The sequence below is a fragment of the Biomphalaria glabrata genome, chromosome 4, assembly GCF_947242115.1.
Source record: "Biomphalaria glabrata chromosome 4, xgBioGlab47.1, whole genome shotgun sequence".
In the NCBI taxonomy this organism is placed as follows: Eukaryota; Metazoa; Mollusca; class Gastropoda; family Planorbidae; genus Biomphalaria; species Biomphalaria glabrata.
Window position 1 is genome coordinate 39,264,268 of NC_074714.1, and position 27,641 is coordinate 39,291,908.

At 38.2% G+C, this 27,641-nt stretch overlaps 1 protein-coding gene across 3 annotated transcripts; it reads right to left on the minus strand.

Annotated features, from left to right (window-relative positions):
- LOC106051180 (uncharacterized) lies at positions 1 to 27,182 on the minus strand. 3 transcript variants are annotated; one of them, XM_056025225.1, is made up of 5 exons: positions 26,999 to 27,182; positions 22,957 to 23,018; positions 11,654 to 11,768; positions 2,755 to 2,998; positions 1 to 497 (listed from the first exon to the last, which is right to left on the minus strand). In XM_056025225.1, the coding sequence occupies exons 2-5, from the start codon at positions 22,976 to 22,978 to the stop codon at positions 273 to 275; spliced, it is 606 nt and encodes a 201-aa protein (XP_055881200.1). In that variant the 5' UTR covers positions 22,979 to 23,018; positions 26,999 to 27,182; the 3' UTR covers positions 1 to 272. The 3 variants fall into 3 exon arrangements, with proteins under 3 accessions (XP_055881200.1, XP_055881199.1, XP_013061778.2); XM_056025224.1 differs by lacking the exon at positions 26,999 to 27,182 and adding an exon at positions 25,234 to 25,492 and having other exon boundaries at positions 2,761 to 2,998; XM_013206324.2 differs by lacking the exon at positions 26,999 to 27,182 and adding an exon at positions 25,234 to 25,452.
- Between the last annotated feature and the right edge of the window lie 459 nt (positions 27,183 to 27,641).

A 27,641-nucleotide genomic window follows, 5' to 3' on the forward strand; every position in this document is an offset into this window, starting at 1 on the left:
TACTTTTTTTTTCTGGAGTTTATAGCATAAAATTAGAAGAAAAAAAAAACTTCATTAAAAAAAAGTAACATTGTATTTGTTAAGAATGCCTTGACCAATCAGAGCATGCCATGTGTAGTTTAATAATTGACTTGTCAAGAAATGTTGAGATGAATTAAGAACTCTTGTGATCGTTTCCTTTACATTGTTGCTAGACAAGCGTACACATCCAAGTGTGCCTTTCATTCACGGGAACAAAGAACAAAGCAGTCACGTGACCAACATTAAAATCTTCAACGAAACGGCAACTTCTTCCTGCCCAGTCCAGTCTTTATGTCTGCTAAGGGAAATGAATTCTTGGTTTTCTTCCCTGATGAGTCTTTGTCGATTTTATCCCATAGTTTGGAGCCCAGTTGTAAAATGTATGTCAACATGGTGGTCCAAGCCTGCTCTATCTGGGCCGACCAGTGAGACGGGAGGTGTTCGGCTAGGAAATATGTCAGGGAGTGGCTCTTGCGCTGAAAAAAAAAACAAAATCAAGAAAGTAAAGATTTTAAAAAATATATATAAAATATATATATATATAAAATATTGGCCGACTCGGTGAGCTGCTAAATGGGCTCTGCTCGAAAGGTATCACGAAAAAACGCGTGCAAAGAAAGACTTTATCTTGTTACTCGGCCTACTTAGTGACACAAAAATTGTGAGAGTAGACTGTGCATGAATATTTCACGACACAAAAAAAGTTTTTAAAAATGTTTCTGTCTGTTGAAATATCAATCGGGTCGTATGAGGTGGGACATATGTCAGCTACCCCATTCTTACGTATTTACTATATTTTTTTAAGCTTATGTGTTTGTGTGTGAATCAAACTATGCATACTTTCTCAACATTATCAATGTATAAGTTCGGCATGTTACTATGTAATCAAACACTACTTTGCTCATTATATATAATTCTGCAACTTTTGTTTCAAACTTACTAGCCAACTAAACAAGTTAAGGAAAGAGTTACGCATCCTTAAGTATCGTTTGTTCCTCTTGAGTGGCAGCTATGATACGCAGGCCTGAGATCCGACTACTAGGTTGATACAAGACCTAAAGTCGGTCAGGGCCGAGTTTCGAGAATCCCGAAGCCAGGTGCTGAGAAATGAGGACTCAGCCTGGATGGGATAAGGTCACACCATTAGTGTTTAGTTTGTTATCATTGTTACGAATTCGGGTTACCCATAGTTCAAACGGAGTCAAGGGCAAATTCTATAAATAGTTGATAAACCTTGGCGTCTTATGTGTCTTGGGTGTATAACGTTCCGTTGCAACTAAAAGTATTGGATAATAGTGTACATGTCTTTAAACAAAGACGTTCTGGTGCTACTTATCTGCATAGTAATGAAATACACCTTGGCCTTAATTATGGCATATCGGATAATTGCACGACTTGTTAATTCGGAAATTGTTCCGAAATTAAATTGGATCGAAAGACACTTTCTATTGTATTTTGCTTATACGCACATTGCGGTTTACTACCTAAGTCATTAAAAAGAGATTTAGTGTGCCTTTTGCAGTTAAACATTCCACACTGTAAAATGTGTGTAAATAGAAAACTAACGGAAGCGAAGCACTATGAAAACACTTGAATGAAGAGAAGTGTTTGACGCACATGCTAACCACTCAGCAGGAGAGAGTTGGATAGGAATGAAAAGTAGATTTAAAAGAGAAAGAGGGACAATGAAATGAGAGGGGGAGGGAAATAGAGATGGAAGGAAGGGAGAGAGTGAGAAAATAGAATAAAAAAAAGAGATACAGAAAAGGAAGGGAGAGATGAGACAGATAAGGAAGAGAAGAGAGAGATCTAGATCTAGTACAACTGTTGTTTAGAACATGTCAGATATGCGTGGCCGTTCGTCTATAATCTCTATATCCATTTGGGCCACCAATAGAGCATCAATTAACAGAAAATCTTGTAATTAAAATAGTAATTTTTGTTTTCGTATTTTAAAGATCACGTGATATAATATCCTACCTTTGCTTTTGATGGGTTTGTATAATAAATCTGTCCGATTAGAAATATATTTACCAATAGTTTTTATTTAGCGCGATTTCATGCTTTAGCTTTTTCAATGCGCTGTGATCCTATCACTTATCTGGACCAGTTGAAAAATGTGGGCGGGAGAGAAAGGTATATCTGGGTTAATTTTCACCGTATTCGCTTTTTAAAAGAATTTATAAAAAAAAGGAGCAACCTGAATTCGAACTCATGCTCAATCTTCCTCAAGCCGACATACTGACAACTCTGCTAGTGAGGTGCTTATGAAAATAGTAGATTATATAGTTATTCATTGTTTGTTACACGCTTACTTTAGAGCGGCGATCTATAAGGGGACGAATTCAGCTTATACCACCACTTCAGTGAAGAGCAATTTCTTTCCCTTGTTCGAGATACCAAACAAAATAATAACTACCAATAGTTAATTAACTTGTTGTTTATTTTTTAAAATTAATTCATGTGTTGTCAGGTAAAAGAAATAATTGTACTAAATTTCAGCTTGATCTGGGATTGGGTGTGGGAGAAATAAGGTGTACAAACTTTTAACCAGACAGACAGACAGATTGAGTTGATATAAGCTTTGTAACAAATTAGCCAAACGATCACCACGGGTGAGAATGACATAATGACTAAAAGAAAACTTATTCAAAAATATTTCCTATAAACTAGTTGTTGGAAAAACAGATACAGTATAATATAAATAAAGTTTTTTTTTAGATGTTATATTACCATTACATTGTCTTTGGAGTAACCTGCAGCCACGAGCATACGTATCTTGGATTTGAGCGACTTTTTCAGGCCTTTGGCGCTCCTGAGGTTGCCGAGGATGTCAGAAATATGGCCAATTAGGCAGCGGCCATTTTGTGCCCCCTCCTGGCTCTTGTAGATCTTCTTCATGCTGTCGGTTTGGCTTTTATTTAATCGAACGGCGTTGATGACTTCATTATGCCGCTTTGGATTTTCACACTTGAAACTAAAGAGAGAAATAGAAAGACGTCAACAATATAGATTCTATCTAAACGTGTATGTATATTTATAACAATTCTGTGGCATTTTACGTCTCGAGAGATGATCTATTCCCTTTGCAACTTCTTGTGTGACTAAAGAGGCCAATCCTTGATACACAGCTGCGGTCACAGTTTTGGCATATGCAATCGCCACGCGCCGTTGCATTTTCACCCTACGAACGTGGCCAATTAAAAGATAGACCAATTAACTACCTCACTCTTAAGTAAATGTTGGCCAGCAACCACAAAGTGGAGCAGCTCATCTAATGGGCACCAGTCCAGTTACAAGTATGCAGTCGTCATAAATCTATATTTGAAACAAAATCTAACCCACTACAAAAACATGTCTTTGCTGTTTCAAATCTCTGGTTCGTCGTTTGTTTCACATTTGCACCTAAAATGTTTGTAAATTGGGTATAGCAGCGGGCAGGATACGAAACCGGGACCATCGACAGGTCCGAACGACAGTCCAGCGCGCATACCGCAGCCACCTATGCACTAAGCTAGACCCTATTGTAATTTCTTTATCCTCACTGCATAGCCACCAACAAATGGCTAACTTTTTATCACCTTGGAAATACACACACACCAAAACAGTTGCATAAAATGTCAACAAATCGTATTTCAGTATCTCAATTATCATATGTTTAGTATTTGAGATCTAAACATGGCAGACGGACAGATAGATAGATTAGAAGGACTACTACCGGAAACTATATTATAGATGTATTATTACGGTGTCACTGCCCTATCTTAAATATAAAAAGGGCGCCTAGACTAGTTTACATATTAATGAATAATGCTTATATATAAGTATATTTTAAATTCTTACCTATATAACTGCGCAAAAAATGTAAACAGGATATGGTTTTACTATTATATGGCTCTTTGATGAAAATCTTTTTAAAAGTTTTACTTTTATGTAGTGAAAAATCATGTATATTATTACAACTACATTTTGTAATAAATAATTTTGTATTGAAATGGAGATTATTACTATTACATCATTTATCGGTTTTTATGTTTATTGATTAGGCCCCTTTTCATACACGTCACTACTAGAGTTGCATGAAAAATACATTAATCATAAGTAGATCCAGAGATCTTTCAAAAAACACAAAACCTGGGCTAGTTCTGACACCACGCTCAACAAAGGTCAGGTGCAATCTGTCTATATCAGGCATGTCAAACTCAGTGTTTGCTGGCTGCATGCAGCCCGCGAGCACTTTGCATGCGGCCCGCTTGGCCACCTCAAGAATTATCAAAATAATGTTAAATTATTAAGCAATTAACCGAGAACACTAATTTTTAGGTATAATAAAACAACAGAAAAACTCAAATGTAACAATCAAATTCGTTGAACTTATTAAGTATTCTTTAATTAATGATAAGATATTTGGAAAAAAATGATTTTCGAAAATATATGTTAAATTGAACTAGATGTGGTAATTTCATACGGATGTAGTACAGTTGGCTATATTCATAAGGACCTTTGACATGAATTTTGAGATACATGAGGAGCTACTTGAGCTCTGTTCTCTGCATAACACAACAAAAAGCTACTATACATAACAACACAAAAAGCAACAATACATAACACTACAAAAAGTGACTATACATAACACCACAGAAGCGACTATACATAACACCACAAATAACGACTATACATAACACCAAAATAAGCGACTATACATAACACCACAACAACCGAGGATGTTTTTAAGAAATTACAGGAGGTGATATTGCAGTACAATTTACCTTTGCTAAAGCTATTCTAGCAACAGATGGCGCAATGTGCGCACCAACCATGAATGGGGTTAGAAATGTTGCTGGTGCAAAGCTGATTGCAAAAAAAAATTCGAGCACTCAAACTGAAGCCATGAAAGACATTGTTAACTACTAGTCTGGAAGACATAGCTGAATCCTGTATTACCTTTGCGGAAAGCATGTGCTCAGATCTTGGGTTTAGGGCAGACTCAAAAGACTCATTGGTCAAATGAATGGATAGCTGCCTGGTATTACGGGATGCGCAATGGACAGTAGTCATGTGTTGTCACTGACAAGAAATAATTGTGCAAAGTTTCAACTTAATCCGAGAATGGAAAGTGAAAGAAATACCACGAGCAAGATTCCGTCCAGATAGACAGCAGAGCTAGTTCAGAAAAAAAGCTTTGCAAAAACAGTAGTAAAAGTATTATTTTTGACACTCGTCACCTTAATTCTAAGTATTTTTCAAGCCAATTTAAAGTATGTTCAGAAGCCAATTCTAAGTATGTTTGCAAGATAGTTCTAAATATGTTGCAATACTATTCAAAATATTTTTGCATTATTATATTAAACAACGACCGTGTTGTTTTTCTCATTTTAAAATTTTCTTTGGTTAAAAATTTGTTTTTATATAAAAAGAAAAATACCAACCTGGAGAAATAGAGAAAAAAAAATGGGCCAAATAACAAAATTCGTAACGAAGTTACAAGAAGAGTTACTTAATTGATTGAGATCTTAAAAGCAATTCATACAAGCGGAAATTAAAGCTGTTACATAATTTTTTTACAGCATAACTTTTTTTTCGCTTTGGCACTAGCGTAAATAAGAGTAGCTAGCAGAAGATGACCTCTGAAAGAGACTGTTGGAGACCTCTGGCAAAGACACATTTGAGACACGAAGCAAAATTCCTTATTGAAGACAGGCATAGAAGACGAAAAGAAAACTTAAATAGACCGCAGGAGGACAACGGCTTTGTCTGCATGTGATGAGGAAAAATATGCAGGTCACAACTAGGTTTGCGAAGTCATGTAAAACACTGCACTCATCCTTCATCTTCGGAATTGAAGACATTGCTCTGAGTGTTATATGAATTTTTGAAACTTTTTCTTGTCGAGTAACTGAGATCAGGGGAGATAAATCTTTCAAGCTGCCTCTCTGTTCATTAGAAAAAGGTTCAGATGGCCCAATGTCAACCGATTGTAGAACTGTTTGTATGTCTGAGAAGACTCACAAAGACAAAACAAAGGCAAGCTTAATAAAATACCCAGAAAGACACAAAGGAACTGCCGAAACATGTAGGCTAAAGCAAAACTGAAACATGTGAATATGCAACGATAGTTTAAAAATAGATCTTGACGTCACCGAAAGACGTTAAGTCAGACGATAAGACTATCCAGAGAAGACGTAATCTATCATCTTGATCATAATTTTCATATCATGTCATAGCATTTCCTCCTCAGTGTCCTAATCTGATAAGTTGTTCTTTAAATCATCGTAAAGTATGCAGGATAGCTGATTCTCTCGTGCACACCAACACACACACTCACAGTACAATAAAAAAAAATGGATCGAATGAAGCTAGAACTCTTAAAAATGTAATCTGTAACTAGGGCTGTCAAACTTTGCAAAACATCTTACTTAATACAATATACGGGTTTGTCACATGTGAAATAAATAAAATAAATAAAAACCTTTTATTTAGGAAATGTAGGACATCATGTGTGGTGCCACAAAGGTCCAACAGACTAAGGGATAGGTGAAAGAAATCATGTGTGGTGCCCCAACAGACTACGTTTATCATAAACCAAACTAGTTAACGAAACTTGCTGAGACTAGGGTTAGGGTTAGGGTTAGAGACTACTCCCTTAGAGCACGTGAAAGGAAGCGGGCAGCGAGTTTTAAGGTCGCCTTGTCCCCGTACAAGGACAGACCCATTGGCGCACATAAACCAGTTCTCTCTCTCTCTCTCTCTCTCTCTCTCTCTCTCTCTCAAACCCTTTTCCCGATCGCTCCTCATGCAGAAAACGACATCCTTAAAGAATGTGGTCTACTGTTTCATCGTCCTTGATGCAGTGGCGACGCCGTGTGTCGTAGTTTTCTGGAAACCATCCGAAGTAAACACCAACTGGACAGTGACCGACTTGATAAGGGCTAGGACGGCCTGCTCCTCACAATTACGTTGCTACCACGCATCCTTTCGGTCTGGCCTATTCAACTGCCTATGAAGCTTACGGCCTTCATCGGAAGCGTCCCAGCCATCGTATCAATGTGCCAACAGTCGATTGTATGCGAGGTATCGTACGCTTTCGTAAGTACACAGTACACCATTTCCAAGTGGAGAAACCCAGTCCTACCGTGTACACAGTACACCATTTCCAAGTGGAGAAACCCAGTCCTACCGTGTACACAGTACACCATTTCCAAGTGGAGAAACCCAGTCCTACCGTGTACACAGTACACCATTTCCAAGTGGAGAAACCCAGTCCTACCGTGTACACAGTACACCATTTCCAAGTGGAGAAACCCAGTCCTACCGTGTACACAGTACACCATTTCCAAGTGGAGAAACCCAGTCCTACCGTGTACACAGTACACCATTTCCAAGTGGAGAAACCCAGTCCTACCGTGTACACAGTACACCATTTCCAAGTGGAGAAACCCAGTCCTACCGTGTACACAGTACACCATTTCCAAGTGGAGAAACCCAGTCCTACCGTGTACACAGTACACCATTTCCAAGTGGAGAAACCCAGTCCTACCGTGTACACAGTACACCATTTCCAAGTGGAGAAACCCAGTCCTACCGTGTACACAGTACACCATTTCCAAGTGGAGAAACCCAGTCCTACCGTGTACACAGTACACCATTTCCAAGTGGAGAAACCCAGTCCTACCGTGTACACAGTACACCATTTCCAAGTGGAGAAACCCAGTCCTACCGTGTACACAGTACACCATTTCCAAGTGGAGAAACCCAGTCCTACCGTGTACACAGTACACCATTTCCAAGTGGAGAAACCCAGTCCAACCGTGTACACAGTACACCATTTCCAAGTGGAGAAACCCAGTCCTACCGTGTACACAGTACACCATTTCCAAGTGGAGAAACCCAGTCCTACCGTGTACACAGTACACCATTTCCAAGTGGAGAAACCCAGTCCTACCGTGTACACAGTACACCATTTCCAAGTGGAGAAACCCAGTCCTACCGTGTACACAGTACACCATTTCCAAGTGGAGAAACCCAGTCCTACCGTGTACACAGTACACCATTTCCAAGTGGAGAAACCCAGTCCTACCGTGTACACAGTACACCATTTCCAAGTGGAGAAACCCAGCCCTACCGTGTACACAGTACACCATTTCCAAGTGGAGAAACCCAGCCCTACCGTGTACACAGTACACCATTTCCAAGTGGAGAAACCCAGCCCTACCGTGTACACAGTACACCATTTCCAAGTGGAGAAACCCAGCCCTACCGTGTACACAGTACACCATTTCCAAGTGGAGAAACCCAGCCCTACCGTGTACACAGTACACCATTTCCAAGTGGAGAAACCCAGCCCTACCGTGTACACAGTACACCATTTCCAAGTGGAGAAACCCAGCCCTACCGTGTACACAGTACACCATTTCCAAGTGGAGAAACCCAGCCCTACCGTGTACACAGTACACCATTTCCAAGTGGAGAAACCCAGCCCTACCGTGTACACAGTACACCATTTCCAAGTGGAGAAACCCAGCCCTACCGTGTACACAGTACACCATTTCCAAGTGGAGAAACCCAGCCCTACCGTGTACACAGTACACCATTTCCAAGTGGAGAAACCCAGCCCTACCGTGTACACAGTACACCATTTCCAAGTGGAGAAACCCAGCCCTACCGTGTACACAGTACACCATTTCCAAGTGGAGAAACCCAGCCCTACCGTGTACACAGTACACCATTTCCAAGTGGAGAAACCCAGCCCTACCGTGTACACAGTACACCATTTCCAAGTGGAGAAACCCAGCCCTACCGTGTACACAGTACACCATTTCCAAGTGGAGAAACCCAGCCCTACCGTGTACACAGTACACCATTTCCAAGTGGAGAAACCCAGCCCTACCGTGTACACAGTACACCATTTCCAAGTGGAGAAACCCAGCCCTACCGTGTACACAGTACACCATTTCCAAGTGGAGAAACCCAGCCCTACCGTGTACACAGTACACCATTTCCAAGTGGAGAAACCCAGCCCTACCGTGTACACAGTACACCATTTCCAAGTGGAGAAACCCAGCCCTACCGTGTACACAGTACACCATTTCCAAGTGGAGAAACCCAGCCCTACCGTGTACACAGTACACCATTTCCAAGTGGAGAAACCCAGCCCTACCGTGTACACAGTACACCATTTCCAAGTGGAGAAACCCAGCCCTACCGTGTACACAGTACACCATTTCCAAGTGGAGAAACCCAGCCCTACCGTGTACACAGTACACCATTTCCAAGTGGAGAAACCCAGCCCTACCGTGTACACAGTACACCATTTCCAAGTGGAGAAACCCAGCCCTACCGTGTACACAGTACACCATTTCCAAGTGGAGAAACCCAGCCCTACCGTGTACACAGTACACCATTTCCAAGTGGAGAAACCCAGCCCTACCGTGTACACAGTACACCATTTCCAAGTGGAGAAACCCAGCCCTACCGTGTACACAGTACACCATTTCCAAGTGGAGAAACCCAGCCCTACCGTGTACACAGTACACCATTTCCAAGTGGAGAAACCCAGCCCTACCGTGTACACAGTACACCATTTCCAAGTGGAGAAACCCAGCCCTACCGTGTACACAGTACACCATTTCCAAGTGGAGAAACCCAGCCCTACCGTGTACACAGTACACCATTTCCAAGTGGAGAAACCCAGCCCTACCGTGTACACAGTACACCATTTCCAAGTGGAGAAACCCAGCCCTACCGTGTACACAGTACACCATTTCCAAGTGGAGAAACCCAGCCCTACCGTGTACACAGTACACCATTTCCAAGTGGAGAAACCCAGCCCTACCGTGTACACAGTACACCATTTCCAAGTGGAGAAACCCAGCCCTACCGTGTACACAGTACACCATTTCCAAGTGGAGAAACCCAGCCCTACCGTGTACACAGTACACCATTTCCAAGTGGAGAAACCCAGCCCTACCGTGTACACAGTACACCATTTCCAAGTGGAGAAACCCAGCCCTACCGTGTACACAGTACACCATTTCCAAGTGGAGAAACCCAGCCCTACCGTGTACACAGTACACCATTTCCAAGTGGAGAAACCCAGCCCTACCGTGTACACAGTACACCATTTCCAAGTGGAGAAACCCAGCCCTACCGTGTACACAGTACACCATTTCCAAGTGGAGAAACCCAGCCCTACCGTGTACACAGTACACCATTTCCAAGTGGAGAAACCCAGCCCTACCGTGTACACAGTACACCATTTCCAAGTGGAGAAACCCAGCCCTACCGTGTACACAGTACACCATTTCCAAGTGGAGAAACCCAGCCCTACCGTGTACACAGTACACCATTTCCAAGTGGAGAAACCCAGCCCTACCGTGTACACAGTACACCATTTCCAAGTGGAGAAACCCAGCCCTACCGTGTACACAGTACACCATTTCCAAGTGGAGAAACCCAGCCCTACCGTGTACACAGTACACCATTTCCAAGTGGAGAAACCCAGCCCTACCGTGTACACAGTACACCATTTCCAAGTGGAGAAACCCAGCCCTACCGTGTACACAGTACACCATTTCCAAGTGGAGAAACCCAGCCCTACCGTGTACACAGTACACCATTTCCAAGTGGAGAAACCCAGCCCTACCGTGTACACAGTACACCATTTCCAAGTGGAGAAACCCAGCCCTACCGTGTACACAGTACACCATTTCCAAGTGGAGAAACCCAGCCCTACCGTGTACACAGTACACCATTTCCAAGTGGAGAAACCCAGCCCTACCGTGTACACAGTACACCATTTCCAAGTGGAGAAACCCAGCCCTACCGTGTACACAGTACACCATTTCCAAGTGGAGAAACCCAGCCCTACCGTGTACTTAGTACACCATTTCCAAGTGGAGAAACCCAGCCCTACCGTGTACACAGTACACCATTTCCAAGTGGAGAAACCCAGCCCTACCGTGTACACAGTACACCATTTCCAAGTGGAGAAACCCAGCCCTACCGTGTACACAGTACACCATTTCCAAGTGGAGAAACCCAGCCCTACCGTGTACACAGTACACCATTTCCAAGTGGAGAAACCCAGCCCTACCGTGTACACAGTACACCATTTCCAAGTGGAGAAACCCAGCCCTACCGTGTACACAGTACACCATTTCCAAGTGGAGAAACCCAGCCCTACCGTGTACACAGTACACCATTTCCAAGTGGAGAAACCCAGCCCTACCGTGTACACAGTACACCATTTCCAAGTGGAGAAACCCAGTCCTACCGTGTACACAGTACACCATTTCCAAGTGGAGAAACCCAGTCCTACCGTGTACACAGTACACCATTTCCAAGTGGAGAAACCCAGTCCTACCGTGTACTTAGTACACCATTTCCATGTGGAGAAACCCAGTCCTACCGTGTACACAGTACACCATTTCCAAGTGGAGAAACCCAGTCCTACCGTGTACTTAGTACACCATTTCCAAGTGGAGAAACCCAGTCCTACCGTGTACTTAGTACACCATTTCCAAGTGGAGAAACCCAGCCCTACCGTGTACACAGTACACCATTTCCAAGTGGAGAAACCCAGTCCTACCGTGTACACAGTACACCATTTCCAAGTGGAGAAACCCAGTCCTACCGTGTACACATCTGAGCGGCCAGTACATCCTGGTATTTAACTACGTAGTTCCAGATTAGAGTGACACGCTTCACACAGTTCTCATCCAGTTTCGATGGACGACCTTTACTGACCTCTGAAAAATATACAACAATATATATATATATATATATATATATATATATATATATATATATATATATATATATATATATATATATATATATATATATATATATATATATTGTAAAAAAAATAGGTGCCGGTACTCAGTGATTAGGTGCCGGTACTCAGAAGTTGATAGCCTAACTTTTAACTACTAAAAATTAGTAATATACGTTAAAATACAAGAAAAGTAATACTTTTTCCAGAAAGGTGCCGGTACGCCGTACCGGTGCAGTCGGTGCGTACCGTCACAAAAAAGCCCTGTATATTTATATATATAATATTAGAGAGAGAGAGAGAGAGAGAGAGAGATGAAAGAGATAGATAGATAGATAGATAGATAGATAGATAGATAGATAGATAGATAGATAGATAGATAGATAGATAGATAGATAGATAGATAGATAAATAGATAGATAGATAGATAGATAGATAGATAAATAGATAGATTTGTGAGAATGACTAGTGTGTAGTTAGATGTGTAGGTCAAGCAACCCTGGTCATAGTGTTTGCTGATAGATGTTGGTATTATTTATGACGTTATATGCTTAGCCACGAGAAATACTGCATTCCTCATTAATCTTCGACTCGACTAATTATTATCATCATCAGATACTTCTAACCCAGTCATTTTTTAAAGAACTTATACATAATATTTTAGAAGCTATAGCTAATTAAATAGAATTAGACTATAAATTATGTGCATTATCAGACGTAACTTCAAAAAAAAAGAGAAGATGATTACGTCCTACATGTCCTAGCCTATGGAACGAGGAATGTGCCTTTATCTTTGTGTCTTTCTGAGTATTTTATTAGATTTTGTGTTTGTATTTGATGATTATGGTTCAGTGTTTTATGTATAATTGCTACTTTATTTTTGAGTCTTCTCTCCTGAAGGCTTTCTAAATTTAGTGATTTTACTAAAGGTGCTACTCTAGTCAAATGTGAATATACGTTTGTTATGAATCTCACTATGTCTCATTATATATTATCTTCAGTGCCAGTGCCTATTTACATTTTGAACTACTATATCTGTGCCTATGAAACGAGATTCATGAAGTGCGCGATTGAAAATGGGTAAGAAACTAAATGTTCTAAATTTTCAAGAGCGACCAACTGTTTATGCTGTGACACTGTCTATAGACTCGCTGATTTCTTATATTATATAAGACGTCTTGGAGGATGTCGAAGTGAATCTATCAAGTTGATTGAAGTAAACTTTGCAATCATTATTAGTTATTATTACTCTGCTGTATGGTATTCTATTTTATTCCTATTTTATTTATTTTTTTACATTTGAAAAAAACACTTGAATGTTGTGTCCATAAAAACACCTGTAGGTGTCAGTTTATTATTGTATCTGTTTGAATGTACCTGAACGGTCTGCTATAAACACATCTAGATTATTCTTACTACCAATGTCGTCTTAAACGCATCACGGAACCACACACTCACTCAGACAAACGCACACCGAGTCAAATCAAGTTATCGCATGTCTAAACACCCACGTCGGCCTCAACTTCGGCTTTGATAAGCCACCAGTTCCGACAAATTTATTTATGCGAGTTTTTTTTTTTATATAATTATTTTGTGTGTGTGCAGGTTTTAAGTCTTAAGTCACCCAGTCCACCTTAAAAGATTATTTTGTGTGTGTGCAGGTTTTAAGTCTTAAGTCACCCAGTCCACCTTAAAAGATTATTTTGTGTGTGTGCAGGTTTTAAGTCTTAAGTCACCCAGTCCACCTTAAAAGATTATTTTGTGTGTGTGCAGGTTTTAAGTCTTAAGTCACCCAGTCCACCTTAAAAGATTATTTTGTGTGTGTGCAGGTTTTAAGTCTTAAGTCACCCAGTCCACCTTAAAAGATTAGCTCCGAACTTATCGTCGAGATAAATATGAACATGAAAACTAGATTTTTATAAAAATTCAATATCAACTTCTTTTCCTTTTTCCTTTCAAATTTGATTTTTAAATTTAAAATGAAATATAAAAACACAAAGTATAATGTTAGTAGGTGTTCTATAGTGTTACAGGTGTTCTATAGTGTTACAGGTGTTCTATAGTGTTAGCAGGTGTTCTATAATGTTAGCAGGTGTTCTATAGTGTTAGCAGGTGTTCTATAATGTTAGCAGGTGTTCTATAATGTTAGCAGGTGTTCTATAATGTTAGCAGGTGTTCTATAATGTTAGCAGGTGTTCTATAATGTTAGCAGGTGTTCTATAATGTTAGCAGGTGTTCTATAATGTTAGCAGGTGTTCTATAATGTTAGTAGGTGTTGTAAACATTCGTGAGGCTGTTATTTATTAGCAAGTTTTGTTGTTGTTGCTTTGAACACACAACATTTTTTTGCTGGAAAAAGTTAGTCTACTATAACGTGTTACGGGGTGTTGTGTGTTTTACTGGTAATAAGATGACTTTAACTACTTTTAGAATTTTCTCTTTTTAATAAATTAGCAAGTTATGAAATAAATAGTGAATTAGTGAGCCCTGGTGAGGTATGGAATAAATAGTAGTTTATTGAACCCTGGAGAATAATGAAATAAATAGTGAATTAGTGATCCATGGAGAGTTATGACATAAATAGTAAACTAGTGAACCATGGAGAGTTATGACTTAAAATAGTAAATTAGTGATCCCTGGTGGGTTATAAATCATTTGTTCCCTATTTGGAACTAAATGGAGAGTATAAAATGGTGCTATAATGTGCTATTTTCTAGATTGTAACAGATATCCCTCATGGTGTTTAGAAAGCACTTCTTTAACTTTATATTGGAGAGTTTCAAGCTCAACTAGAAAATGTCAAGGACGCTAAATTGACCTTTAATGTTGCCAACTAAATAGAAAAGTTGTATAATTCTTAGTGTTTTCTTGTTTTGTAAAATGTTTGACATGTTTCGGATGTTCCTTCGGAGTTAAAGATAGTTTACTTCCTAGTCCAAACCTCCCACAGGACGACGGGGGATGGGAGAGGGCAGGGTTTGAACCCGGGACCATCGATAAATCCAAACGACAGTCCAGCGCAAACCGCACGACCAGGCAGCCATCAATGACTACACTAGCCTATATTTTATAATACACTCCCGTGTGTCAGATATACCTTATAAGCCCGAAGATGTGAAACTAAACTCATATTATAATTTGTAATAACTTGTTCATTAAATCTCTAGATTTAATTTTCAAATGTATAAAGAACCTAGTTAAAATATATTTAAAAAAAGGTAAAGTTCCCCTTTCAAACCTTGCGATTTGTAGTTAGACAACATAAATTGTTGACGTCATTTTTTTGTTATTTTTGTAAATGATAGACAAGATCTGCATAGTTTAGATCTAGATCTAATTCTTATTTATTGATATTATTATTAAAGTAAACTTTACATTCCTGAGAAGTGTTCGTTGGAACCCAGTTGATCTTTGTATCAGCTCTGCTTTATTACCGCTAGAGTTAGTTGCCCATTTGTTTTGAACTAAGTTTTGAGTTGTGCCACTGCCATGAAGTGAAAGTGATTCCTCCATTAAGAATTGATTCTGTGCTAGAAAGGGAAGAGTTCGGTGGGGGAGTGGGGGTGGAATTTGATTCTGTGGGGGCTAAAAAGTGGCACAAACATTTCGCAAGGCTTTTGAAAAGCAAAAGTTTACCCACAATTCTTTTAGTTTGTACACCGGAGACACCAAAAAGACGAACTATTTATAGTTTGTCTGCCAGACTACAATACTTTCGTTTTCTTGTGTTTGTGTAGATGGATCTGTATCGACTCTGTATGGGTTTGTTTAGATCAGTGGTCTTCAACCTTTTTTGGCTTACCGCCCCCTTTTTCGAATTATTTCTTTTAAAAAATCCGCCAGCGCCCCCCTCTAAGAAAAACACTATAAAGAAGCGTGAGAAGGCAAATTTGAACAAAATATCATCTATTTATTATTTTTATGCTGTCACTTATCCCGCTTGAAAGACGACCGCATGCCAAAGGCGATTGTTGTGAACTCCTTGGCCTATGACTGACGAGCTTTGAGGAGGACTGAGTTACAGAGGTGCCCCCCTCCCCCATGAGCGCCATAAAGATTTATTCAGGCGCCATTTCGCTCTCACTGGCATAGAGGAAAGTACCTGGCAGCATTCTCTGGCAGCAGATAGCCTCTGAGAGAAACAGTTAGAGAGCTCTTACAAAAACTGCGGGACAAACATTTGAAACTCAAAGAAAACCATTATTGAAGACAGGCGCAAAAGACGGAAAGAAAACTTAAAAAGAACACAAGCATACAACGGCTTTGTCTGCATAAAATTCGGGAAAATATGTAGGTCGCAGTTGGGTTTGCGTAGTTATGTGAAACACTGGACATAATCTTCGGAATTAAAGGCAAAAACAGCCAATATTATCATTATACAAAAATTATATCAAATAATTTGCAGTGATTACACACAAAAATTAATTGTAAAGACTTTCTTTCAAATCCTAAGAATAGTCTCCGTTTAGTTTTTTGAATATTAGGGCCTACTGTTTTTTGGTTTAATTGTAAATTTAGTTTTATTTTTTTATATAAATATTATTATTGCTGAATTCACTACAAAATGAAATCAAGCTAATGGGAACCTTGTGCCTCCTGCAGTCTGACAATATTAGAAATTTTAAGCTTTTAATTTGCCAAAGCAAGGCGAAGGTCTCTTCTAGTGGCTACATCCAGTCTATTTCTTTGCTTATTCATTAACTTTGTTATGCACTAAATCTATGTTAACCATGTTTACTGAAAAGCTAAAACATAATTCCAATTTCGACCAAAGTTTTGGAATTTTACTGAAACATTTAAATGCAGCCACATCTCTGTTGTGCCTCCAGGGGCGTAGCTAGGAATATTCATTGTTTGGGGCTAAGGGGCTTGACATCTTTGGGGGCCGCTGCATTTTGCTTAATATTTTGCCCCCCTCCTTAAATGGGGGCCCGGGGGATTTTTAAATTTCCCCCACCCTAGCTACGCCACAGTGTGCCTCCTATGTTTACATTCTTTTTACTGAAGACATAGTTTTGTAAATCTATTTTTTCATGCAACTCAATTTGAACATCAGTAACAGATGTTTAATAATTGTCATTTAAATGTACATATTTTTAATTTTTAGAAGCGAATCTTAATTTCTTCATAGAGCATTGTTATGTGAATTGCATAGATATCGGTGTCATTGGGCAGTAATTCATTTGTTAACAAACAAGTTATGTGAGAGTGTAAAACTCTTTAAAATAGATTTAATATCTCGATAAAAGAGAAAATGATATTATCAATAAAAGTCAATCTCTTTCCTAGCAGTCGGAGGTTCGTTTCATTCATTTGTGTTAGATGCCTACCATGTAAAACAATTTTTTTTTAGCCTGCTTTAAGTCATTGCCAACCGTTGAATCTTCCCGTTTCTCAAAAAAAAAAAATTGTTTAAGAGCTTAAAAAAACGAGCCATAACAATTAACAAACCCCTTTCGAAATCCAGCGAACTTCAGTTTACAACAAGAGTCTAACACCTTTTTCATCATTTGTTTCACAAAACTGTTGAAAGATGCGCTTATTTTCGGCAAGGGTTTGAATTTTATTTACAGTCTTATAATTAGATTCAAATAGAAATGAAATTGCGGGCTAAACTTTTCTTGTGTATCATAACACACAATGTAAATAGTGAATAGATTTGTTCTTTATTCTATATTACCTATGAAGTCATTGTAGCATCCAACCACTGATGGTTTCCTCTATGTCCTCATAAGCTACAAAACTAGACTATTTTGAAATAATATTTCATCTCTAACAAAAAAAAGTCTATTTGTGTTACACATGTTTTAAAATAAATTTAGTTTTAATCAATTTTTCAACAATATCATAACAATTTTTAAAAAACTATGCATTTTTCTAAGAAGCCACTAAAACATATCCTGCTTTACCGTTTTTTTTTTGTTATTAATATTGTTTTAATTGTAGATTTTTATAATTGTTCAGGAATATTCTTAAATTATTTTTGGATATCGCTATATGTTCGTGAAGCCGACTTGGTTTCATAACCTCATCTGAAAATGCCATCAAAGTAGAACTTACTTTTTTTCTAGTGGCAATTCACTAAATCTCAAGGAAATATTACATGACATACCAGTGAGTTTTCGTAACAACATTTTATCAATGTTTTTTTGTTTTTAAAAAGTTAAATTATTCTATTAAATGTTACCTTTAATGTTGTTTTTTTTTTGCAATTAACACTTAAATATCAATATATTAACATATGTAGATAAAATAAACTATAATCTAAAGGCGTATTACCTACTTTGTTTCTCAAATCTTAAACGTTTATACGCGCGAAATCCCCAAGGATAATACCTACATACGTATTACAGCAAAAGAGTAAGAATTTAAATATAGAAAATGGGATTCCCGAACTCAATTTCTAACGCTGTTTCTGTTCTTAAATTAAAAGCAAGTTAACTATAATTTGTCTATATTTAGTTTCCCAGCTATAATGTTCAAGAATTTTTAAATTTGTTTTGTTTCAGAGCACCTTAAAATTCTTCTTTCCGCCTTTATGCCCAGCGCCCCCTTACCGCCCCATTGTGTGCCCAGCGCCCCCCTACCGCCCCTTTGGCTCTCAGCGCCCCCCAAAATATCGAAAACGCCCCCTAGGGGGCGATATCGCCCCCGTTGAAGACCACTGGTTTAGATGGATCTGTATCTACTCTGTATGGGTTTGTTTAGATGGATCTGTATCGACTCTGTATGGGTTTGTTTAGATGGATCTGTATCTACTCTGTATGGGTTTGTTTAGATGGATCTGTATCGACTCTGTATGGGTTTGTTTAGATGGATCTGTATCTACTCTGTATGGGTTTGTTTAGATGGATCTGTATCGACTCTGTATGGGTTTGTTTAGATGGATCTGTATCGACTCTGTATGGGTTTGTTTAGATGGATCTGTATCTACTCTGTATGGGTTTGTTTAGATGGATCTGTATCTACTCTGTATGGGTTTGTTTAGATGGATCTGTATCTACTCTGTATGGGTTTGTTTAGATGGATCTGTATCTACTCTGTATGGGTTTGTTTAGATGGATCTGTATCTACTCTGTATGGGTTTGTTTAGATGGATCTGTATCTACTCTGTATGGGTTTGTTTAGATGGATCTGTATCTACTCTGTATGGGTTTGTTTAGATGGATCTGTATCTACTCTGTATGGGTTTGTTTAGATGGATCTGTATCTACTCTGTATGGGTTTGTTTAGATGGATCTATATCGACTCTGTATGGGTTTGTTTAGATGGATCTGTATCGACTCTGTATGGGTTTGTTTAGATGGATCTGTATCTACTCTGTATGGGTTTGTTTAGATGGATCTGTATCTACTCTGTATGGGTTTGTTTAGATGGATCTGTATCTACTCTGTACGGGTTTGTTTAGATGGATCTGTATCTACTCTGTATGGGTTTGTTTAGATGGATCTGTATCTACTCTGTATGGGTTTGTTTAGATGGATCTGTATCTACTCTGTATGGGTTTGTTTAGATGGATATCTATCTACTCTGTATGGGTTTGTTTAGATGGATCTGTATCTACTCTGTATGGGTTTGTTTAGATGGATCTGTATCTACTCTGTATGGGTTTGTTTAGATGGATCTGTATCTACTCTGTGTGGGTTTGTTTAGATGGATCTGTATCTACTCTGTATGGGTTTGTTTAGATGGATCTGTATCTACTCTGTATGGGTTTGTTTAGATGGATCTGTATCTACTCTGTATGTGTTTGTTTAGATGGATCTGTATCTACTCTGTATGGGTTTGTTTAGATGGATCTGTATCTACTATGTATGGGTTTGTTTAGATGGATCTGTATCTACTCTGTATGGGTTTGTTTAGATGGATCTGTATCTACTCTGTATGGGTTTGTTTAGATGGATCTGTATCTACTCTGTATGGGTTTGTTTAGATGGATCTGTATCGACTCTGTATGGGTTTGTTTAGATGGATCTGTATCTACTCTGTATGGGTTTGTTTAGATGGATCTGTATCGACTCTGTATGGGTTTGTTTAGATGGATCTGTATCTACTCTGTATGGGTTTGTTTAGATGGATCTGTATCGACTCTGTATGGGTTTGTTTAGATGGATCTGTATCGACTCTGTATGGGTTTGTTTAGATGGATCTGTATCTACTCTGTATGGGTTTGTTTAGATGGATCTGTATCTACTCTGTATGGGTTTGTTTAGATGGATCTGTATCTACTCTGTATGGGTTTGTTTAGATGGATCTGTATCTACTCTGTATGGGTTTGTTTAGATGGATCTGTATCTACTCTGTATGGGTTTGTTTAGATGGATCTGTATCTACTCTGTATGGGTTTGTTTAGATGGATCTGTATCTACTCTGTATGGGTTTGTTTAGATGGATCTGTATCTACTCTGTATGGGTTTGTTTAGATGGATCTGTATCTACTCTGTATGGGTTTGTTTAGATGGATCTATATCGACTCTGTATGGGTTTGTTTAGATGGATCTGTATCGACTCTGTATGGGTTTGTTTAGATGGATCTGTATCTACTCTGTATGGGTTTGTTTAGATGGATCTGTATCTACTCTGTATGGGTTTGTTTAGATGGATCTGTATCTACTCTGTACGGGTTTGTTTAGATGGATCTGTATCTACTCTGTATGGGTTTGTTTAGATGGATCTGTATCTACTCTGTATGGGTTTGTTTAGATGGATCTGTATCTACTCTGTATGGGTTTGTTTAGATGGATATCTATCTACTCTGTATGGGTTTGTTTAGATGGATCTGTATCTACTCTGTATGGGTTTGTTTAGATGGATCTGTATCTACTCTGTATGGGTTTGTTTAGATGGATCTGTATCTACTCTGTGTGGGTTTGTTTAGATGGATCTGTATCTACTCTGTATGGGTTTGTTTAGATGGATCTGTATCTACTCTGTATGGGTTTGTTTAGATGGATCTGTATCTACTCTGTATGTGTTTGTTTAGATGGATCTGTATCTACTCTGTATGGGTTTGTTTAGATGGATCTGTATCTACTATGTATGGGTTTGTTTAGATGGATCTGTATCTACTCTGTATGGGTTTGTTTAGATGGATCTGTATCTACTCTGTATGGGTTTGTTTAGATGGATCTGTATCTACTCTGTATGGGTTTGTTAAGATGGATCTGTATCGACTCTGTATGGGTTTGTTTAGATGGATCTGTATCTACTCTGTATGGGTTTGTTTAGATGGATCTGTATCTACTCTGTATGGGTTTGTTTAGATGGATCTGTATCGACTCTGTATGGGTTTGTTTAGATGGATCTGTATCTACTCTGTATGGGTTTGTTTAGATGAGATGGATCTGTATCTACTCTGTATGAGTTTGTTTAGATGGATCTGTATCGACTCTGTATGGGTTTGTTTAGATGGATCTGTATCTACTCTGTATGGGTTTGTTTAGATGGATCTGTATCTACTCTGTATGGGTTTGTTTAGATGGATCTGTATCGACTCTGTATGGGTTTGTTTAGATGGATCTGTATCTACTCTGTATGGGTTTGTTTAGATGGATCTGTATCTACTCTGTATGGGTTTGTTTAGATGGATCTGTATCTACTCTGTATGGGTTTGTTTAGATGGATCTGTATCTACTCTGTATGGGTTTGTTTAGATGGATCTGTATCGACTCTGTATGGGTTTGTTTAGATGGTTCTGTATCTACTCTGTATGGGTTTGTTTAGATGGATCTGTATCTACTCTGTATGGGTTTGTTTAGATGGATCTGTATCTACTCTGTATGGGTTTGTTTAGATGGATCTGTATCTACTCTGTATGGGTTTGTTTAGATGGATCTATATCGACTCTGTATGGGTTTGTTTAGATGGATCTGTATCGACTCTGTATGGGTTTGTTTAGATGGATCTGTATCTACTCTGTATGGGTTTGTTTAGATGGATCTGTATCTACTCTGTATGGGTTTGTTTAGATGGATCTGTATCTACTCTGTACGGGTTTGTTTAGATGGATCTGTATCTACTCTGTATGGGTTTGTTTAGATGGATCTGTATCTACTCTGTATGGGTTTGTTTAGATGGATCTGTATCTACTCTGTATGGGTTTGTTTAGATGGATATCTATCTACTCTGTATGGGTTTGTTTAGATGGATCTGTATCTACTCTGTATGGGTTTGTTTAGATGGATCTGTATCTACTCTGTATGGGTTTGTTTAGATGGATCTGTATCTACTCTGTGTGGGTTTGTTTAGATGGATCTGTATCTACTCTGTATGGGTTTGTTTAGATGGATCTGTATCTACTCTGTATGGGTTTGTTTAGATGGATCTGTATCTACTCTGTATGTGTTTGTTTAGATGGATCTGTATCTACTCTGTATGGGTTTGTTTAGATGGATCTGTATCTACTATGTATGGGTTTGTTTAGATGGATCTGTATCTACTCTGTATGGGTTTGTTTAGATGGATCTGTATCTACTCTGTATGGGTTTGTTTAGATGGATCTGTATCTACTCTGTATGGGTTTGTTAAGATGGATCTGTATCGACTCTGTATGGGTTTGTTTAGATGGATCTGTATCTACTCTGTATGGGTTTGTTTAGATGGATCTGTATCTACTCTGTATGGGTTTGTTTAGATGGATCTGTATCTACTCTGTATGGGTTTGTTTAGATGGATCTGTATCGACTCTGTATGGGTTTGTTTAGATGGATCTGTATCTACTCTGTATGGGTTTGTTTAGATGGATCTGTATCTACTCTGTATGAGTTTGTTTAGATGGATCTGTATCGACTCTGTATGGGTTTGTTTAGATGGATCTGTATCTACTCTGTATGGGTTTGTTTAGATGGATCTGTATCTACTCTGTATGGGTTTGTTTAGATGGATCTGTATCGACTCTGTATGGGTTTGTTTAGATGGATCTGTATCTACTCTGTATGGGTTTGTTTAGATGGATCTGTATCTACTCTGTATGGGTTTGTTTAGATGGATCTGTATCTACTCTGTATGGGTTTGTTTAGATGGATCTGTATCGACTCTGTATGGGTTTGACATGAATCCTACAGAATATATGACCAAAGTTTGGAAAAAATATTTGTTGACCTAGATCCTAGGTTTCAACCTTGTAAAGTTAAATTTGTCTAAATTTCTTTCGTAATTCCTACCTTGTGGACAATGTTTAGCCATCAAAGTCTGTAACCTCCTGGCAGCATTTTCAGCAGCGAGCCTGTATTCAAAACGAGGAGATTGTATTTATATTATTGGCCAGAATTAAAATATAAAAAATAAAAAAACTTTTGAGTTTTGACAATCTGCTATCTCAATCAAACTAGAAAACTAGCGGCAGAAGAGGAACACTTCAAGAACTTGTCAGACTAAACAAAATATATAAATATACAGCTTTTCATAAGATTTTTTTTCATAAAACATTAAAATCTTTCTAAAAGAATCACGATAATTCATGCCACATTACCGTTTCAAAATTTGGGCAATTATATGGTCCACCAAGGATTATTAAATTTCATGACTTACCTGTATCATGTGTGGCAGATAGAATTATCATCTTTTTCGCCTGGCCAATACGTGTTTCAGGTTATCACTAATTAACAGGTCCGAGCATATGATTTCGACAAACATATTACTAGCTTCAGTAATGTCCTACCGAATAGTAGTTCAAAATGTATTTAAATACAATTTAATGCATTCAGTTTGAATGCAAAGTCTTGAATTGAATTTTTTTTTGGTAGACTGCTCATCGTTTATTTCAATGAATATAGTCTGCCCTAAACTGCCCTAAACCAAAGGTAGGCGAGAAAAAGTAATAAACAGCAGCTAACAATCTACCTGCCTCTAGTAGATTAAGTAGAAAACGTTTCATCTGTATTTGTCAATGTCTCCAGAATTACTACAACTTTTTCAATAAAGTTTGAAAATTTTGATATAGTACTTAGATAAAACTTGATTGATATAGTACTTAGATAAAACTTGATTGATATAGCACTTAGATAAAACTTGATTGATATAGTACTTAGATAAAATTTGATTGATATAGTACTTAGATAAAATTTGATTGATATAGTACTTAGATAAAATTCGATTGATATAGTACTTAGATAAAACTTGATTGATTTTGTCCTTCCAATTCCTCTTCACCTTGTTTACGATGCCCTCGGAATGCCAGATTTTTGCTATGAAAGAAAACACTTGATGTCCAAGAGTCTCTTCGGATAGTCTCTCTACTTTTTCCGTCGAAACCTTGCTGTCAATACTGTTCCCCGCCAAGCAGACGATGACTATGAGCTCTGCTGGTCTCTTGGTTTTCAGCTTTCGGCGACAAGCTCCACTATTCATTTAATCCATCTTTGGCTACTTGAGTTAAGTTACTTGATCTTGTTGACAAGAGGGGAAGCAAAATAAAGATTCTATTTCTAAGGAGTAATACATCCGTTTCCTCAGAATCTTCTCGCCTTTGGCTTTCGCCGAATAAAAAAACTATTGAATGTTTCATCTTCTTTACTTTTATTGATTCTTGGCGTCTTTCTTTCAATAGACTATCCAAATGGTGAACTATTTCAGACCCTTGAGTAACAAGTCTTATTCCAACATCCTCTGTAATGTCTTCAAGCCAATCTTCAAAGTCTTTCAGTCTAGAGTAGATAATCCTTTTTTTTATTTCTATTGAAAAGCTCAAGCGAACTTGGGGCAAGTTTGATGCCACTCACAACATTGAGGCCCCGTGCGGCCCGCACCCCTCGCAAGTGTCTAGTTACGCCTCTATGCTACACCCTGGCAGAAGATGCAACGCCACTGATCTCAAACTGCATAAATCGGACTTTCCTTTGGAAACATCAGTTGCGTGGAGAGGGCGGAACTTCTGTGTGGGGACATCGTTTTGACCAAAGCTAATGCCCAGGCTTTCGTCTCATCTCTATGAGATTAACCATATATGCATTGGCGTAGCTAGGGTGGGGAAAAGGTCCAAATGTGAAAATCCCCCACTTGAGAGGGCCCCTAATGAGTGTCCGAAATTTTTTTAAACATTAAACATTACGCCATTATCTCATGTCATAATGTCAAATGTCAAAATGCAGGGGGCCCAAATCCCAAGCTACGCCACTGCATATTAGCTTCTCGAATGAATCTGGTCACATGGAAATAATTAGGTCTAACAGAATAAATCTTATGTTAGCCTACAAATCTTGTCTACAAATCTAGATTTCACTAGAATTCTAGTAGAATCTAGAATATAGTATAGATCTAGATCTCTCTATCTAGATCTTGACCTTTATTATTATTGAGATCTATATACTAGCACAAGTAGTACTAGATGATAGATCAAATCGTGATCTAGAACTAGAACTATTCTATTATTTCTATGATACTATCTAGCTCTAGACCTAGATTACAAAATGTGAAACCTGTCTACCGAACAAGAATAGTACCTTCTAATATCTGTATAGGATTGTGTCAAACAGTTAATGTCGTCTGTAAAAGAAAGACCCAACTTTCCACTCTCCATTTAGGACAAAGAATGTAACTTCAAATATTAAAATACAATACAGAATTTGACCATTCGATCGCGAAGCTCAGAGACGTAAATGAATATCAATATGATGTTGATAATTTTGATTTAATGTGAAGATGCCTTGCGGTGCACATTAGATGCGCATGATAACAGCGAAATTAGAAACCCGCCTCCAATGAATATTTCCAGATTTTCCTAGCTATGTTTACCCGGCTTTGTTCGAGTTTTACAAAGTTTATATCAACTCCCTCTGTCTGTCTGGTACAACTCTTCTATACGCCACCTCTTCCTTTTCCCATTCAAAGATCAAGTTGAAACTTTGCACAATTATTCATTGTCAATTAATTAGTAGTAATTAATTTGTTTATTTTGTTTTATAAAGAAAAAGGAGATAAATCTTGAAATATTGATATGTGTTAGACACCTTATATATATAGATTAGTTATTTAGCGACGCACTATAGAAGACGCATATTGAACGGGACTAGTGACGTTTGGGATATGTTGGGTTAGAGACCGGAATATCAGTTAGCGATATAATCCTCTAGGGTAACGACGTGTTTAGTGACAGAGACTTTTACTGTGGCCTTTTCTTAGAATAAATACATGTTACATTGTTCTTCAGCGTTGACTACATCTCTTTACTAGTTAAAACCGATGTGTTTGTTTTGTCTGGATTGTTGATCAACTACACGGAATACACCCGAACAATAACACCCAAACGCTTGCAGAGTAATTGGTTGAAATTCAACAGTCATCCATAGTTGACCTCAAGACAGCCTGAACAAGCAACATCACATATGGCAGTAATTGTACAGTTCTATCCTTATGTTACTTTGTTTTTAAAGTAGTCAGTGTTTCAGTAGTCAGAGTAGCGCTGGGCAGTGTAGGGATGGTCAGGCAGTGGTGCTCAGTGTTGCGGTAGTCATTTTTGCGCTGGTCAGTTGGCGGTGGTCAATGTAGTGTTGGTTGTGTGTAGTGGTAGTTATTGTAGCAGTTGTTTTTGTAAATGAAACTTTAAGAGCTCAACAGGTTATTGTTTCGGAAGTTCTAAGACTTCTGAAAAAAAAACTGCGACAAAAGTTGAAGCATCATTTGCTCCGGGCAAAATTCGTCTTTATCAATGAGGCTCATTGTATTGACTATCAAGACTAATTTTATTTCCAATGGCAACCTTCAGGCTGACATCGGGTGATTACTTTCATTAATAATGCCATCCAATGAAGAAAACATTTTTCTTCGTATTTACTTGGAATTAATACGGTTTTAGGTTTCTTCACGGCAAAGCTAATATGGGTTAAAGCTTTCCTCCCGACTAGTAGCTAATAATGTTTAATAATAATAATAATGGTTTCAATGCGCATAATCCAACCCATTACTGGGGGAAATTTCAAGGCACTCACCAGCTTGAGTTAGCTGCCTATTGCTGCCAATAACCACCTTTGTTACGCCACTAAGTAGGAGTGTACGAAAGTACAGACCAGTGGTTTGAAAAAAAGAATAAACATTAAACAACAAGTCAAATTATGATATTTAAACACCACCAAATATAAACTTGAGGTATGATAGGTCTAGTAAAGAGGGGCCCAAATGCTCAATCTGTAAACATAAGAATTATGCCAAATTATTATGATAGATAAAATACGATACAAATCTAGTACAAGTTGTAAGATCAATAACTACTGTTATTAATGTTATCTCTTTATATTTGACTTAAGACAACAACTATCTTATCCGAATAATTGAAAATTTACTATCCTCTGTTTATCTCACTGACCACTAGACACACAATTATGTGGCACAGACAACATTCGATAAATACATGAAAAACATTTCTTGTATTTTTGTGTGGAAAACCATCTGCCATATAATCACATGTACTTATAATACTGAAAACGTGGTGAAATGTCACACTTGCTAGTTTATGACAGTTGCTTACACTTCAAAACAGCAGCAGAAGTAAGAAGACGCCTCCACAACAACAGATAGTTGCTTTAGTGTGCGCTGATCTCCTGTAAGGAACAAAAGTATAATATTAAGTCAACACCGATAACAGTAAACTCAGTTGTACCTCAAGGAACAGTCTTAGGTCCACTACTATTTATAATTTACATAAATGATGTAACTAATTGCATTAGTTCAGGAACAAAAGTCAGATTATTTGCAGACGATTGCATAATATATAGAACAATAAAAATAACAAAAGATACAGAAATTTTACAAAGAGAATTAGATGAATTACAGAAATGGGAATCAAATTGGAGCATGTCTTTCTACCCAGAAAAATGTCAGTTATTAAGAGTAACAAAAAAGCTAAAACAAATTA

What these genes read in the sequence shown, in the direction of transcription:
- LOC106051180 (XM_013206324.2), bottom strand. Translation starts at nt 25,310, where the DNA reads ATGGAGAGTGGAAAGTTGGGTCTTTCTTTTACAGACGACATTAACTGT. An exon ending in TCCTATACAGATATTAGAAG is followed by an intron (nt 23,019 to 25,233) that starts GTACTATTCTTG and finishes TTTTGAATACAG; the next exon opens with GCTCGCTGCTGAAAATGCTG. An exon ending in GCCGCTCAGATGTGTACACG is followed by an intron (nt 2,999 to 11,653) that starts GTAGGACTGGGT and finishes TTCTCTCTTTAG; the next exon opens with TTTCAAGTGTGAAAATCCAA.